This window comes from Patiria miniata, unplaced genomic scaffold (assembly GCF_015706575.1).
Source record: "Patiria miniata isolate m_02_andy unplaced genomic scaffold, ASM1570657v1 HiC_scaffold_14, whole genome shotgun sequence".
In the NCBI taxonomy this organism is placed as follows: domain Eukaryota; kingdom Metazoa; phylum Echinodermata; class Asteroidea; order Valvatida; family Asterinidae; genus Patiria; species Patiria miniata.
In genome coordinates this window covers 9,584,339-9,601,048 of record NW_024037052.1, presented here as the reverse complement: position 1 = coordinate 9,601,048, position 16,710 = coordinate 9,584,339, and the positions used below count along the sequence as shown (strand labels likewise).

At 40.1% G+C, this 16,710-nt stretch overlaps 2 protein-coding genes across 2 annotated transcripts in view; one reads left to right on the top strand and one right to left on the bottom strand.

Annotated features, from left to right (window-relative positions):
* The window catches only part of LOC119722025 (SID1 transmembrane family member 1-like), a 128,112-nt gene that overhangs the window by 86,918 nt on the left and 24,484 nt on the right, over window positions 1–16,710 (top strand). The window contains exons 17-18 of the mRNA XM_038192007.1: window positions 2,200–2,317; window positions 4,088–4,224. Coding sequence (XP_038047935.1) covers window positions 2,200–2,317; window positions 4,088–4,224 — 255 coding nt within the window. The remainder of the gene's footprint in view (window positions 1–2,199; window positions 2,318–4,087; window positions 4,225–16,710) is intronic.
* LOC119722026 lies at window positions 11,101–15,701 on the bottom strand. The gene is made up of 2 exons (XM_038192008.1): window positions 14,795–15,701; window positions 11,101–13,303 (listed from the first exon to the last, which is right to left on the bottom strand). Exons 1-2 carry the CDS (start codon window positions 15,443–15,445, stop codon window positions 12,518–12,520), a joined length of 1,437 nt encoding a protein of 478 aa, XP_038047936.1. The 5' UTR covers window positions 15,446–15,701; the 3' UTR covers window positions 11,101–12,517.

Below are 16,710 nucleotides of genomic sequence, written 5' to 3'. Positions count from 1 at the left end.
TCTGATTATTTAAAGGTAGTCCCATCCGTATCCATTCTTTGTGTGTGTGAAATCGGGACATAAATTTAGCCAGCGTTCCACCAAGAGCTTTATAAGAAATCGCCCGAAACCAATGATGAAACCACGGATTGAGAAATGCGCTTAAGTCTGGTTCCGGGTTTAGCATTACATGCTATAGAACCACAAGGTGGGAGTCCGCGACACGGTGTATGTTTGTTGTATCATTATGGAGGAAGGAAAACAGACGGCCACTGTATATGAACGTACATAATTCGCAAACATAACGTGACGTGAACAAAAACTGGCAACGCGAACGGCGCGGCGTAAGTCATTGCAAATATTTTTCGCAAGTAAGTTTTGCTTTTATTTTTGGGACTCGAGTCTTATTAGCCTTCCTCGAGTCGAGTCGAGTCATTCTGATGAGGGACTCGAGTCGAGTCGAGTCATATGCTCGCAGTGACTCGAGTTGAGTCGAGTCATTTACCTGTCGGGACTCGAGTCGAGTCGAGTCACCAAAAAATGTGACTCGAGTCGAGTCTTTGACTTGAGTCATTACAACTCTGTCAAATGTCGGCTGATGACTGTAAATGGTGCCCGACTAAACTTAGTGCAAATATATGGGAGTCCCAGAGAGGCCACATAAAGCTTATTCTCGATCATAACCCCATCTAAAAACCTGTTAAAATTGTGCAGCAGCAGGATTCCAGTCAAACCAGTGAGTTTGGCCGTTTTGAGACATCATCTTTTATTGAAAAAAAAAACTTTTTCATTTTGCCGACGCGCATGGCTACAGCGACGCGCCACATACCAGAAACTGGAGATTTTTTTTGGCCTTATATGGAGATTGGCGCACGCGTGGCGCGTACTGTGCGATGTGGTGCAGATTGCTGCGGTGCCAGTGTAATGTGAATTTAGGACTCTATGCATACAGACTCTTTGGTAGTATGCGCATGCCTAAGTGAAAATGTGAGCGTTAAATCACTAAAACAGTGAAAGGACCAGATTTCATAGGCGTCCAAATTTTCCAAATGTTTTGTTCCACAAATGCAGAGATGAAACTTTTCCGATTTTAATCGGAAATCCGACTTTTTGAATTTTCCAATTGTGCGTCCCACAAAATTTGATTTTCAAATGATTCTTTCACAAAATGTCATTTTATTTCAATCATAATTTTGAAGAAAAGTTGATGGAAATGGCACGTTAAAATCATCGCGAACGTAGTTTTAATCTTTTTCACCAGTCGTTATTGAAGTGTTTCAACGGTAGAAACACAGGGCATAACACTGATCGGAGCCTTCTCCGGCTGGACAAAAGGTTACACATTGACAGGCGACATGGAAAAATCACTGTGTCGCACGTGCATGCGAATATGCAATGGTACCAGCGTACGTACCGCGCTGTACCGTCCTCTAGCACATTGCCGGTCGGGAACAGGTAGCCTTGTTAACGATCCAGTGGATAAAATCATTATGTTGTGCGATTTTCGGGGGTTCAGATTTAGTTGTACAAAATGCAATGCTTTAAAAATCATGATGATTATCTCGAGGATAGCGAAGAGAGCATTAGCGAAACATTTCACTGGCATTTGTTGGAAGAGAAAGACGATAATGCCTGATTTTTCCCCACGTATGGATGAATGCAAGTGGAGTAGTGAAGTTGTGTGGTTGAATCATGGACATGATTGAAGCACCGTGAACGGTGCCCTTGTCTTTCGGACTTTTCCCTCGACTTTCTCAAGTAAGAAGTGAACTTCTATATTGATGACTCCATTACTCTAACCGTAATTCAGGGATTTTATGCAATGAAAACACTGACCATTTTTTTTCGTCGTAAAATTTTGTTTGAATCGAAAATAAAGCAGGAGTTGGTGTCCGGAAATTGGGCATGAAGTGTATTGTACATGCATGTACATATGTGTAATGGCAGCGCGGCCCAGATTTCGGACACGTACTTTTGTTCAGCCTATTTTCCGATTTTTTGGCCATATGCCAGTTTCATCTCTGCACAAATGGCAGGGGGGCCTAGGATGCAGTCTAGTATGTTGCTCTCCATTTATGAGGCTAAATTGGACAAAGCTATGTAGGAGCGAGCATCAGCAAAACAAAGTCCGCGCTTTGACATACTCTGATAATGAACTAGACTAGCCCTGGTACATGTACCTCAAGCTTAACAAATGTTTACTTATCTTTTTATCTGCAGACTTGTGGCATACCTAAGCACTTTGGTATGTTTTATGCGTTGGGTATAGCTCTAGTCATGGAGGGTGTACTGAGTGGCAGTTACCATGTGTGTCCTAACTACTCTAACTTTCAATTTGGTAAGTACATGTGTGTGTGCATTTTGGAGAATATACTGTAATGGACAATTTATGCAGCACTTTTCTTGTCATTGCTTTCTTGCGCTGGTGCTCCGGCGGAGGGGCTCTGGCGGCGCGCACCTGACCTGGTTTTGAGTCTGGCTAGCGCGCGCTCCAGAAATAGGTTCTATAAATAGGTTGCTTCAGTGGGTTACTTTTGTTGGGGGATGCTGGAAAGGTTTGGCAAGATGCCAGGGTCATTTCAAGTTGCTACAATTGGATACATTTGTTCAGACTGTGTGTATTTCTATGCTAGGAATGAGCAGTCTCGGTACTGGTAGTAGTGTGGCAGGTTGACCACAGAGTTCGTGCAGCTGAATAAATAAGAGTTTCTTCAGATGTTGGAAATCCTGTGTGGTTGTCCCCTTTTCTTGCATTTAGCCGGATTCGGAGGACAAGAGCCCAATAAGTTCCCGTTACAATACCGTACTCGTGATGGCACAAAAATAGCTGTTACCCACATGATGGTTTTTGAATTTCAAAGAAGTTGTAAAGTGAAGGGTTAATTATCAAAAGAACCATTGTGCAAGTAATATAAAGTTAAGTCCCTTTCTCAAGTCAATTTTTGTTTATAAATGTACATGTATGGCCTCCTGCCTTTCCCCCATTTTCTGTTGTGGAAGGGAAGGTTTGTGCAGTATCAAAGACTTATAAAAGCATATGTCAAATTAAATAAAGACACTTCTGTGAACCCTGAAAAATAAATAGGCACCCAGGTGCCAGATTCTACTTTCTACCCTGCTGCTGAAACAAAATTGTGTCATGACTTATAAAACATACTAATTCATAATGTTTAGGTATGTGAATGTATGAACTGGAAAACTAATTGTCATAACCTTGCTAAGCGAGCATCCCACAAGCTTGGATTCCTGTTTCAGGCTTGTCAATATTTTTGACCTCTGCATATTTTCACTCTTTATAAGTGTCAAATTCTTCCCCAAATGAAATACTGTTGTCACATCTGGGGTGGTGCCCCCAAATCCACCATCTGTGTCTTGGACAAATTTAGCCAAAGGCCATTTGTCCATGACAGCCTAACCAACTCATTCAGCCTCTGGCCCACCGACGCCATGCTGCTTCCCCCTCAGTCTTTTACCATTACCATTTTGGAGACTGTTCACAGTAACTGAAATCAATCATGCCTGAATCTCACACATACAGGTGGGGTACATGGTACATTCTACAAGATCTGCCACTAATGCTCACCCTTTCATGGTTTCAATACCTAGGTCTCACACTGTATCCCACACATCTGTCATTGTCCCCACATCCAAATTGTGGAACTCTCTGCCACAGTCGTGCTTCCCATCATCCTACAACCCACAGTCTTTCACGAGCTTTATCAACAAGCTTGATTGCATATCACTCTCTCAACCTCAATTCCTTGTCAAGAGTCCTTTCATAAAGGACTGTGCTTCCTGCCTTTTCTAGGCATTGTCTACTATTGAAGAAAGGTAACCATATTTGAAGTATTGGTGGCTTGATGACAAATTGGAATTTTGAAATGTTGATATCTGTTATTGACATTGCTTATACAGTTACTTTTAAACCATTCCTATGATTTTAAATTTATTGCAGAAAAGCATCCAGTTACAGATGAATCATAATTCTAAGCACAAAACAGGAATCAATTCTGACTTTGTGTGTGTTATAACAAGACAAATATTTTGGCAATGTTTCTCTTTGGTATTTTGATTTTTACAGTAATTGAACTTGTTCATTGGTTTTCAGATACAGCCTTCATGTACATCATTGCCGGCCTTGGCATGTTGGTGTTGTATCAACAGAGGCATCCTGATGTCAATGCCAATGCTTATGCAGCATTTGCCACCTTTGCTGCTGTCATCTTCATTGCTTTTATGGGAGTGGTAAGAGGCATACAAATTGGTTACCCATTCTGACACAGCAGCTGAAACAGTTGTTTGTTAAAAGTATTTATTTCTGTCATTCCTTATTGAATGGAAGGGAAAGTACATAAATGTACATGTCAACTGACTCCGTCTTGTCAACTTTGAGTGTCATACTGATGGCCGAAAAGCACTATAACGAACGCCACTATGACTATTATTCTTTTGTGGACCCCATCATGTTCCCTATAGCGACATTCAACCGTAGTATGAAACAACCTATACCTAACAATGATTGAGTTTGTGTGCTGAATGTCATATTTCTTATCATGTGTCTATAAACAACTAAAACTAACAGGTTTTCATGATAAAGTACAAAGAATGATATATTTGAGAGCTTTTTGACATGGAAGATTCATCCTCTCAAATTCTGAAAGCCATAGGTCAACAGCATGTGTTTACAGAGCAATAGAGTGATGTATTCAGTCAAAAACATATGACGTCATTGTATCGGTATTGTTAGTCACACACACTATGGGCTCCGTGCGCAAGTACCCCTTCAATGGCCAGAAAAGGACAGTTGGGGGAGACCTAGACTGGTGCCCTGTCCATCCATTGCGAATTTCGTTATGTGGGGCAGTTTTTAGTCTGGGAGACCATCAAAAAGAGAAATTTGAACGCATTCTTGCACCGACGAAGCCTGATGCTCAGGCGAAGACGCGCTGTGGCTTAGCAGGAAGTTGTACGTATTTACAATGCACACACTTAGCACTCAAAAGTGGTTAAAAAGTGCCCTCTTTTGTAAGCGCATGGAACCCATGGGCATGCTGCACCAATAGACTGCTCTTCTGCCAAAAGATGTCACTTGGTGACATAAATTTACACACCTAGTACCTTCTCTTTTCCACAAATTTGATAAAATTACAGAAACAAGTGCTTATAATCAATTTTTTTTTTTGGGGGGGGGGAGAGTTGATATTGTTTGAAACCTTATTGAACACCAGATCTGCCAAAAAAAATCAATCTGTCCTGAGATTTGCTCTAAGGTCTTAGAGCTCCTGTCTTTAGAGCTGCTGTCTTTAGAGCTGTTGTCCTTAGAGCTGTTGTCCTTAGAGCTGTTGTCATTAAAGCTGTTGTCCTTAGAGCTGTTGTCCTTGGAGCTGTTGTCCTTAGAGCTGTTGTCCTTAGAGCTGCTGTCTTAAGAGCTGTTGTCCTTAAAGCTGCTGTCCTTAGAGCTGTTGTCCTTAGAGCTGCTGCCCTTACAGCTGCTGTCCTTAGAGCTGTTGTCCTTAGAGCTGCTGTACTTAGAGCTGCTGTCCTTAGAGCTGCTGTCTTTAGAGCCACTGTCCTGAGAACTGTTGTCCTTAGAGCTGTTGTCCTTAGAGCTGTTGTCCTTAGAGCTGTTGTCATTAAAGCTGTTGTCCTTAGAGCTGTTGTCCTTGGAGCTGTTGTCCTTAGAGCTGTTGTCCTTAGAGCTGCTGTCTTTAGAGCTGTTGTCCTTAAAGCTGCTGTCCTTAGAGCTGCTGCCCTTACAGCTGCTGTCCTTTGAGCTGTTGTCCTTAGAGCTGCTGTCTTTAGAGCTGCTGTCCTTAGAGCTGCTGTCCTTAGAGCTGCTGTCTTTAGAGCTGCTGTCCTTAGAGCTGCTGTCCTTAGAGCTGCTGTCCTTAGAGCTGCTGTCCTTAGAGCTGCTGTCCTTAGAGCTGCTGTCTTTAGAGCTGCTGTCCTTAGAGCTGCTGTCCTTAGAGCTGCTGTCCTTAGAGCTGCTGTCCTTAGAGCTGCTGTCCTTAGAGCTGCTGTCCTTAGAGCTGCTGTCTTTAGAGCTACTGTCCTGAGAACTGTTGTCCTTAAAGCTGCTGTCCTTAGAGCTGTTGTTTGACATTTTTGGCTGTGGCATTAGCAGAAGTAATCATTACATTCTGCTATGTTATTTGATGAGTCCGCATTTAAGCACAAATGAGATCGTTCATGTGTTTTATACCTACTGGGCTTATCTGTGTTGGGACCATCTTTTCGTCTTATAGCATTTATGTAATGGTATATTACATGTTTCTCTGTAATTTTGTAGATATCTGCAGTGTGTTACATTTCAGTATGTTGTGTGCAAATGTTTTGTTAACATTGAATACTCCGTAATAATTCAGTGGAGGTACCTCTAACAACTTTCTATTTTGACAAAAGCTCACTTTCTAAACACTATGGCAATTAAATCTGGTGGGAAAGGAGTTTATCCAGTTTGTGTGACTGACTTTTAAACCTTTTTTCCCTGTGCATTGTCTAATAGGTGCAGTGGATGGGGCTAAGAGGCAAACACTTTGCCACAATATCTGCCTGAATTTGTCAAGGGTTTACAAAGTCATCTGCCAACACTATGCATGGGTTGTCACATTGAAATCCTTCAGAAAAATCATCTTTCTTTACATAAATCATCACATAATTTGATTGAATATGACATTACTGACACCATCTTCCTTTGAACAATTTTAAAGACTGTCAACATTTGCACGCACACAATCAGAACTTTATCTCACACACACCACACCATTCAGAGAGTTCATAAATAGTGTTCTCCAAGAGTAAAAAGTTAACTGTGTAGCACAATTGACAAAGTTGTGAATATGAATATTGAAGGTAAATTCACAGAGGGCACTCTTTTATGTCTGTCAGGAACACAGATGTCGCTCATTCAAGACTTGTGTTCATGCCACCGCATGATTCTTATGGGTTATATTGTGGTGCTTATTTTTCATGCTCTTGCTTATTTTTTATCGATCCACAAATAAAGTCTTGATTGTGTTCAGATTAAATGTAAAGTGGATTGTGTCAAAAAGAAATGCAAAGTAGTATAAATTCAGCTGGGCGTCAACATTTGAGCAAGGCAGCCTGCCTTCCTAAAACTCTTGCACAGCACTGCTATGGTATTTTAAAGATATTTTCTAATTCTAATAAAATCTTGTTTTTTAAATCTGTAATGCCAAAAGTATATTTTCGTTAAGGTAACTGAAGTGAAATTCAGGGGAAAACAAAAGTTACTTAATCTGTTCAACTTCTGGTAATTTATTCACATATTATACAATGAGTCCTGTTCCTCCTTTAACTTATTAGTTTATATGTAATGCTGCCATGCACAAAAAGCATATGCAAAGACTTAAGCCAGTACAAGAGTGAAATGAGTCATGCATCCTCTACGTTAATCCTGTGTACCAATTGACTATTCACAGAGCTCTGATACCGGTACATCAAGTATATGTACAAGCAGAACATGAAAGCCTCTCATGTTGTTGGCACTTTTGAGCTAGCGTATGCAATTGAGCATAGAATGTAATTTCCAGTGTTGGAGGTCTCGAGGCCGATTTTTATGGCCTCGGCCTTGGCCTCGGAGGTGCAAGGCCTCGGCCTCGGAGCCTTCTGGCCTCGGCGAATCGGTCGAGGCCAGCTCGAGGCCGCCCATTTTGATGTGTTTTCTATTCTAATTAATTTTAATTTTTTTACCGTATCAAACCCTCGAAATTCTGCCGCAGTGGGTTCCGTGAAACGAACGCAAACACAATGTATGCACGAATGAACTGGAAATGGTTGCATTGAACGTACTCACGTACGTAGCATCTTCGCCTAGCCTGCGCTTCAGCTTTCCATGTGCGTGCAAGCGTTATAATTGTTACCGCGTGCCAGACTACATAAGTCTGGCATTAATCCCATCTGCGTACAATAAACATGTGGTAGTAGACTAGTCTGGTTGCAGTGTTGTACAAAATTTTCTCGTTTCGCCTCTGTACCCCGACCTTTAAAAATGATTTGCGGCAAGGTGCGGCAAGCTTAATCATTTCTTTTTATAGGCCACTGTTTCAGTAAAAGTCTGAACTTTCTGGGTACGATCGAGTGTACTAGTCCGTACCATTTTTTTCTCATAAAGATATGATAAAAACAGTTACGATTTATCAAGTAGATTTTATTTTTACACGGTGATTTAAATGAAAGTTCCGGCTCACACGGTAATGTTTGGCGCAAATGGTCGATATGGAAAGCGCGATTTCAGAATTCGGTTTTTCATCCAAACGAATGCAAAGTTCTGAATGAATGTTTTAATAATAGGAGTCAGTATTCCTCGTGGTACCAGGATACTTTTTGTATTTTTAGAGCCATGTTGATACTTATTACATGTATAAGCACGGTTTGAAATTGACTAATTTTGCGTGGTTACAGATATACGGCCAAAACCTCTGGCCTCCCTATCTCTTGCCATGATCTTAAAATTCTTCGAAGCCATTGGATTAAAATCGGATGATCCGAGAATTCATGGTCATTTTGATGAACTGAGTGATATCATGCACGCATGTTCCGTGTTGCCGTGTTGTTTGGAGCGGGATTGGCCATTGCAAGACTTTGTCTGGTACCGCGGTATTAACAGTGATAATGCGTGGACACTTATCCCGTTGTGTGGAGCGGGATTGGAACTATGCTTTGCCCGTGGGTAACGGCGGGCCGTCTGGCATTTTCTGGTCACATCGCGGTGTTTGCTCGGCGCGCGCCTGGACAGTGCGAAGGTCGGGGGGGGGGGGGGGTCGTAACTTTTTGTTTATGAGTGGTAAATACCTGATTCAGAAATCAAGTTGTTGTTTATTTAATGGGGATTCCTATGATATTAAGCATTTTGATAGGTTTTGAAAATAAGATTTATAAAACATGCTAAAAGTAAATAATGTAAATCTTACAGAATAGAAACTCAAAATTTGGCCATTTAAATTGTTGTATCTCCAAAGGGCAAACACCTATGAGCCTGATTCAAACGCCATTGATTTTGTTGTGTAATTTGCTTTCAGTGATACAAAACTTGAGATTTCTTTCTTTATAAAATAAATTTCGCCGGACTCCCCGCAAGAGGAAACCCATTGCAAGCTGTAAATTTGTAAGCCAGGCACTCCAAAACTCAGTGAATTCAACTAAAAAGATGTTAAAACTCCAACATAATCTTAGCCTTGTTTTAGTGATTTATATTTTATTACGTGTTTTGATAGCTGGCCTCGGCCTTGGCCTCGAAGGTGGTGGCCTTGGCCTTGGCCTTGGCCTCGCGGTTGTGGCCTCGGCCTCGGCCTTGGCCTCGGAAGTTGTGGCCTCGCCTCGGCCTTGGCTTCGGCCTCGGCCTCGGAGGTTGTGGCCTCGACTACAACACTGGTAATTTCTACGTTACTTTAACACCCAAAGATACTATGTTCCATGGACAGGTTTGTGCAAAAAGTGTATCATTTCTCCTGCCAACATCACAAATCCTAAAGTGCCACCAATGGCCAAAGTCACACATGTCTTTAAAATAGAACTTGTTCAAAATATTGAACTGCTTGTTTCTTCTGCTGATTACTTATTCTATATGTAGGTGTCAAAAACATTGTATTCTTTTGAGCTTTCCATTCATTGTTGATGTTACTCTATAACCCTTTTTATCCCCCTGGCTGTAAGCCGGAGGGGAATATTGCAATCGCGTATTCCTTCTGTGTGTATGTATGTATGTATGTCGGTGTGAGTACGTAAACACCGGCAATCGTGGACGTAGGACAAAATGGTTAGGACACAAACAATACTACGAAAGCCCTGTAGTGCCATCAAGTATATATTTTGTCCAAGTTCGTTTTTACGAGATACATTTTCTCGAAGTTCGTTTTTATGAGATACATTTTTCCCAAAGTTCGTTTTTATGAGATACATTTTGTCAAAGTTTGTTTTTATGAGATACATTTTGTCAAAGTTCGTTTTTATGAGATACATTTTGCCGAAGTTCGTTTTTATGAGATACATTTTGTCGAAGTTCGTTTTTATGAGATATATTTTACGGAGTTTTATGAAGTTACGGAGCCCCTAAAGGGACATCCAAAATTATTTTTTTATCTCGTGCGCACGACATATATCTCGTGCGCACGACATAATATCTCGTGCGCACAAGATAATTATCACATGCGCACGACATATATCTCGTGCGCACGACATATATCTCGTGAGCATGAGATATATGTCGTGCGCACGAGATAATTATGTCGTGCGAACGAGATATATGTCGTGCGCACAAGATCTTATGTCCTGCGCACGAGATATTATGTCGTGCGCACGAGATAAGAAAATAATTTTGGATGTCCCTTTAGGGGCTCCGTAACTTCATAAAACTCCGTAACTCCGTAAAATATATATCGTAAAAACGAACTTCGACAAAATGTATCTCATAAAAACGAACTTCGAGAAAATATATCTCATAAAAACGAACTTCGAGAAAATATATCTCATAAAAACGAACTTCGACAAAATGTATCTCATAAAAACGAACATCGACAAAATGTATCTCATAAAAACGAACTTCGGCAAAATGTATCTCATAAAAACGAACTTCGAGAAAATATATCTCATAAAAACGAACTTCGACAAAATGTATCTCGTAAAAACGAACTTTGGAAAAAATGTATCTCATAAAAACGAACTTCGAAAAAATGTATCTCGTAAAAACGAACTCTGGGAAAAATGTATCTCATAAAAACGAACCTCGACAAAATGTATCTCATAAAAACGAACTTTGGGAAATTTTTTTCCATAAAAACGAACTTGGACAAAATATATACTTGATGGCACTACAGGGCTTTCGTACAATACAAAACAAATGAGAGCTGTTGCTTAAAAGGAATGAGGATTAGGGACAATATGGAGTCCACGATTGAAGGTGTTTACAAAGATGTGTGTGTTATGTTTTGGTTAGGTTAACTCTTTGTCAGCACGATAACTTGAGAAATACTTTACTTAGGAACTTGACATTTGGTTTGTGGGTTGTTCTTGGTAGTCTTAGGAAGCCTATTGCTTTTGGGGCTGACAGGTCAAAGGTCAAGGTCACTAATGCTAAAGCAATACAAATGTCAGCGCGATAACTTGAGAAATACTTTACTTAGGAACTTGAAATTTGGTTTGTGGGTTGCTGTTGGTAGTCTTGTCAAGCCTACTGCTTTTGGGGCTGACAGGTCAAAGGTCAAGGTCAGTATTGCTAAAACAATAGAAATCTTTCTTTTTGGTTAGGGACACTGACCAGTATCCGTACTAACTGACTGTATAAAAACTGCCAGCATGCCAGGGGATTGCGCAAGTTTCACTTACAGTATTTTTTAACACAGGCTTAGATTGTTACTTCTGCAGTCTTACGGTTGCGAAGGCTTTACATCGTGCGTTGATAAGCAAAGGTAATCTAATAACGTAACTGGACGCCATCGACAGAGCAGTGAAGTGATTGCACCCCCCAAAAAAAACCCCCACACTTTTTGAACGTTGTGTTTTTCAAAACATGTGCTCAGTATGATTGAAATGTTAAGTTGTAATAGCAAAAGAAATCTTAAACTTGATGCAGAAACATCAATGCTGGTCACTGGAAAAGCTGACCTAAAAGTCATGGAAAAATCGTTCGAAAATTAGGTGCCCAAATCTATTAACTTATCTCAATTTTTAGGAATCCTTAGAAGTTGTTATTTCAGGAGTACTTGAACTCTAATATCATCTAAGTATAATCCGAATTTTAGCTTAATATGTTGTTGCAAATGCTTGTGCTACACCTTGTACTATCACCAAGGTAAATTTTGACTCAGATTTTTTCTGAGCAAAACAACACGTGGTATCTACAACCAGTACATTGGATTTTGCTGCAATGGTGACGTGGCGCGTTATTAGCATATTCATTGGCGTGACTCGGCATGACTTAGTGTGGGTCTCAGTATCAACCAATGGAAGCCTGCCAAAAAGGTTGACATTTATTAATAAATAAATTGTGAAGGACAGAGTTATACAAATTTTTACTACACACCACATATGGATAGGAACCTTATTCATATTTGTGAGGCTAGACATTTTTTTTTTTCAATGTGAATGAAACATACTGAACATATTGAAACAGTTGGATCATTATAAGGGAAACAAACTTTCATGCCAAAAGTGGCATGAAAATACGGTCTTCAAAACGGAAGAAATTGATGTTTAAAGATTTTGCCCGCGAACATCAACATTTCCGTGTAACGGTAATTTGAGCTTATTTCATTCAAAATAAAGTATTACATTAGCCTTACAAATCGGCCGTAGCAACCGTATGGCTGTTCTGAGTGTATAAAAATGTGGCCAATCATTTACATTCTTCAGCCTTCATTTTTTTTTTTTAAAAGTGATTGTATTTGCATTAAATGGAAAATGAAATCATAACCATTCGTTGTACTATTGTTACTCTCTTTGTTGACAGTTAAGTTTTGACTCAATTCACAAATTAAGATTTGATGATAGTAGTCTGATTGCTCTATAAATGCTGGCAGATTTAAAACTTTGGAAAGAAGTATGTCCTGTGCAAATCAAATTCCCCACTTGCATCCATATCTCGTACATTCGCTGAGCGCATGACATGGTTGCTAATAGTTACAGGTAGAGCCCGAATATTGGCTGGTGGGACACTTCCAATCCGTTGCAATCGTCTGCTGGGAGTGCATTGTGCTAGGTGAGAGGAGCTACATGAAGGGTTGGTGTCAGTCACATCAGGTGGTGCAGATGAACCATGAGAAACACACGTCTGTTGTGTCAACATGATGACCTGGGAGTTATTGCCATGAAATAAATTGCCATAATATGGTTCATTTATATCGGCACATGAATGCATTGAAGGTGGACTTAAGAACGGATTTGTGTTGGGCTTGATGGGTCTAAATCCCTCAATACCATGGGTTAAGGGAAGCCGCACTTTAGCTGTGTCATATTCATCACTGCATGTGGGTGTAGACTCAGTGTTACTTGAAGGTTGCATGCCCCTTTCCCAGTTCACACTGCCTCTTGTTGTAGAACAATGTCTCAATCCACGCAGTGGAATAACTTTCTGCTTCAAACATTTACGTTGCACAAAAAGGGCAACTGTCATAATGATGAAGAGAAACAAGATCACACAGGCAATGATTGCAGCCATTACTGGTACTGATATACCCTTTTCACCCAGTGAGAGTTGTTTTGTTTGTATCTCCCGGCACTGATCTCGTAGCACCGCCTCTTTGTTGAGTGACACATTGTGAAACACAATGCTTATGCAGATCGTGTATTGCCTCCCAGGCTTCAGGTTCTGTTAAAAGAAAAGGTAACACTAGATATTAGCCCTAAGTAGGAGTCATAGACTTTGACCCAAGGTTAAGCTGTGTACTTTTTCGGTGCCAATCTCTAATCTACATGTAGATTGTCTACTTGTTCCCTGTCCAAGTGGTCTGATGTCCAGACAGTGAATACGTGTACATTCATGTACATTCTGCCATTATCCATATTTGGTGTTTCCTTGTATAGCTGTGACATCTTTTACAAAGTTGCAAATTCAAAAAGCTGCAAGTATTTCACATCTTTAGAATGAAAAATGCATCTTTAAAGGCATACAAAATAATTTGCATTAGTTCCAAAAATAACCTACTAAATTATATTCAAAAAGCTTACTTGGAAGTTATTCCGTCTGGCTTGCCGTCATTTAAAAAAAAATCAACAAAATGTAGATGATTTCCAACGATCAGTCAACGGACTGATTTTGGGACTTGAAGAGTTTATGGACAAAATCATGTACATGGTTTCTCACTGTTTCTTGAAAAGTGAAATACCTGGTGAGCTGACAGTTCAACAGGTTAGGTTGTTGACATTTTTCTTTGGATATAGCCTACTTAACATCGGGCTTATTTAACCATTTAGTTACTGTAGCGCCCGAAACAGTCCAAGCACTTTATGGTTTCATCGATTTTTCAGTAAACAAATACAGTCTAATACAATGCCATCCAGGTACCAATATGTTCAGTGGTTTGTGCGACAAACTGGTAGATAACCTACATGTTGGCATTGTGATATTTGACAGATATTGGCGGCTTCGGGTGGTACTAACCACCTTTGGTGATCCCAGGAAAGTTCTGTTTCCCTGGACTTTGCCTTGGGAAATAGAACACTCAAGAGATTACATGCTAGTTTAACATCATCACTAGTTTAAGCAGACTATAATATTGCTTTATTAACACCTCACCCACAGATATTGCTTATGTTAAAGGTATCTGATTTATTGAATCTCAATCCAATACACATGTAAATGTACTTCCATTTCAGTTTGAAATTACTTTCTCAAACTACCTTTGATGAAATATTTGCACCCAACTCTGCATGTTAGCATGTCAGAAAAAAAACCCAACCACCCCACAATGCACCAATATGTGGGGTGGTTGTTTGAGGCCAAACGCATGGTATTTGTACCCCAATTACATGTAGCAACGCACATACACTGAAAAAGGATAAGTGGAAAATCAAATCAAGGTTAATGTGAGACTGAATTGCCAGAATGTAATGGTCTTGTCCATAGTAAATTTAACATGCAAGCAGTGGCTCTACCATAAGCAAGGAAATGATAAACCACACAGCTGCAGTGTATTGGTCGTACTTGAAGGCAAGTAACATATATTCTTTGTAATGCAGAAAAGACATTTTCATCACAGTGGAGTTTGTGTTGGTGTAGTTTGTGATATAATATCGATAAGCAGAACAATCAACCCCCTGGAATGTTGTGATATTACCAAGATGCATGAAATAAGCTTACCCTCAATGTGAACTGAGTGACTGATGGATGGATCATCTGACTGAAGGTAACATCATTGTCTCCAAACTCATTATATTGTACAATAAATCCTTCCATTTCCTTGACCTTGGATGGCATCTCCCAGCTGATTTGCACTTCTTCAGGGCTGAGTTGAGTCATACTGATGTTCTTAGGTGGTGAGACAATAACCTCACAAAAGCTCCCGAAGTAGAAATATCTACACTTGCACTGAGGCTGATTGAATTGGTTGTAGACACATCGGCCTTTATTCTTGCATAGCTGTGGAGTACAGCTCCGTGGATAACTTGGAGTATTTGATACAGTCCTGGGTTTGTCAGTGGATGGGATTGATGGTACAGGAACAGGATCAGTTGATATTTGTTGTGATGTCTGTGGCATATACAGCAGCTTTGTAGTTTGTTTTTCGCTTGTAGGAAGCCTTGTCGTAGGAGTAGGCTTGTCAAGTGGTCTAGTAGGTAAACTGGGTAATCCTGGTACAGCATCTGGTTGAGCAGCAGGCGGCTGTGTTGGCAGTCGTGGTCTGGGACCTGCCCCAGCACCTGGCATATTATGGTGGCCGTATTGTTGACTAAAAGATTCATCGAGGAGGCAACTACATGCACACAGCAAATAAAGCAAAACAATACTCATAGTGCTCAAATGATTGTAATATTATATACATGTACGTCAAATTCACAGAATAATCCTGGGTAGTTGGTTCACGTGCATGTGACATGAAGGACTAAAGAAAATGACTACACCTCAACGTCTTACTGTATGTAGTTAGAATACAGTCATCTACCCGGGCTAGAAGGAAGTTACTTATTAGGGGCTATTCCATTTTAAATAGGTGATTCTATAGGAGCTACCCATTGCAAGCCGGAAAATAGTAATATAATTTAGCGAGTTTGAAACAAAACAAAGCAAAACAAGAAAAGAAAAGGAGAGATGTGAGTATCCTTCTTTGTACTTTTCTCGTCATTTTTTTCATTAGACATAATTCAATGATAAGCACTTGACAAAGTGAAAGTGAGTTGACCTATAACTGCAAGAAAGTCGGACTTACCTGTGAAACTAAGTGCACTGTCAGGCATCCTGCAAAAGGAAGTGACTTATAAGGCATGCTGGCCCACATTGAGTAGCATAGATTTAAATTAATAGAATGCCTGAAATTGTTTTAAATAAATTCATATGACAATATAAGAACAGATAAATAGTAGAAGTGTGACTTGCCTTAAAAAAGAGTACAGAACAGAATTACCATATATATCTAAACTGTGATTTTAAGGACGTCAAAGTGACAGATCCATGGATTACAAGGTTTGTCTGAAATTGTTGGTATTTTTATGTGGATGGATTTCAGGCATATATCCTCAAAATTCAGCCCCATTTAAACTTTCTGTGGAGGGATGCTTCACTTTTGACAGCCACCCTCCAGTTTTATGGCTATCTATTAGTTGAGCCCATCACAAGTCCAGTCCCAAGTAACAGGTGTAGGATAGTATACAAATATTGAGTGGCTCATAGTGGAATGGGAGGAATATTATTGCAAAGTAAAATCTATCACGAGGCGCAGCCGAGTGAAATGGAAAAGGCCGAATTTTACCGAGCGATAATGTTCCTCCCATTTCACAATTTAAAGCCACTCAATATTTGTTTTATTTTATAACTGACTTATACTCCTTGTCATTTGATATACAGTTAAATGAACTTCTATTTCAATACAAAATTGGCGGGAAATGTATTTCTCTCTTCCAAACCACCCCTTCACAAAATGTTTGAACCCAACTCTGTAGCTACTGGCTCTTGGGAACAAAAACTTGCTACGCGCAATGCTCAACGTGCACACCAGCATGCATTTGCACACAAATACCACACCACATTTGCACACAAATACCGCGCCACCATTGAATAGT

Coding starts and splice junctions, on each gene's coding strand:
- LOC119722026 (XM_038192008.1), bottom strand. CDS start 15,445: ATGAGTATTGTTTTGCTTTATTTGCTGTGTGCATGTAGTTGCCTCCTC. Junction 13,304..14,794: donor TCACTCAGTTCACATTGAGG/GTAAGCTTATTT, acceptor TTCTTTTAACAG/AACCTGAAGCCTGGGAGGCA.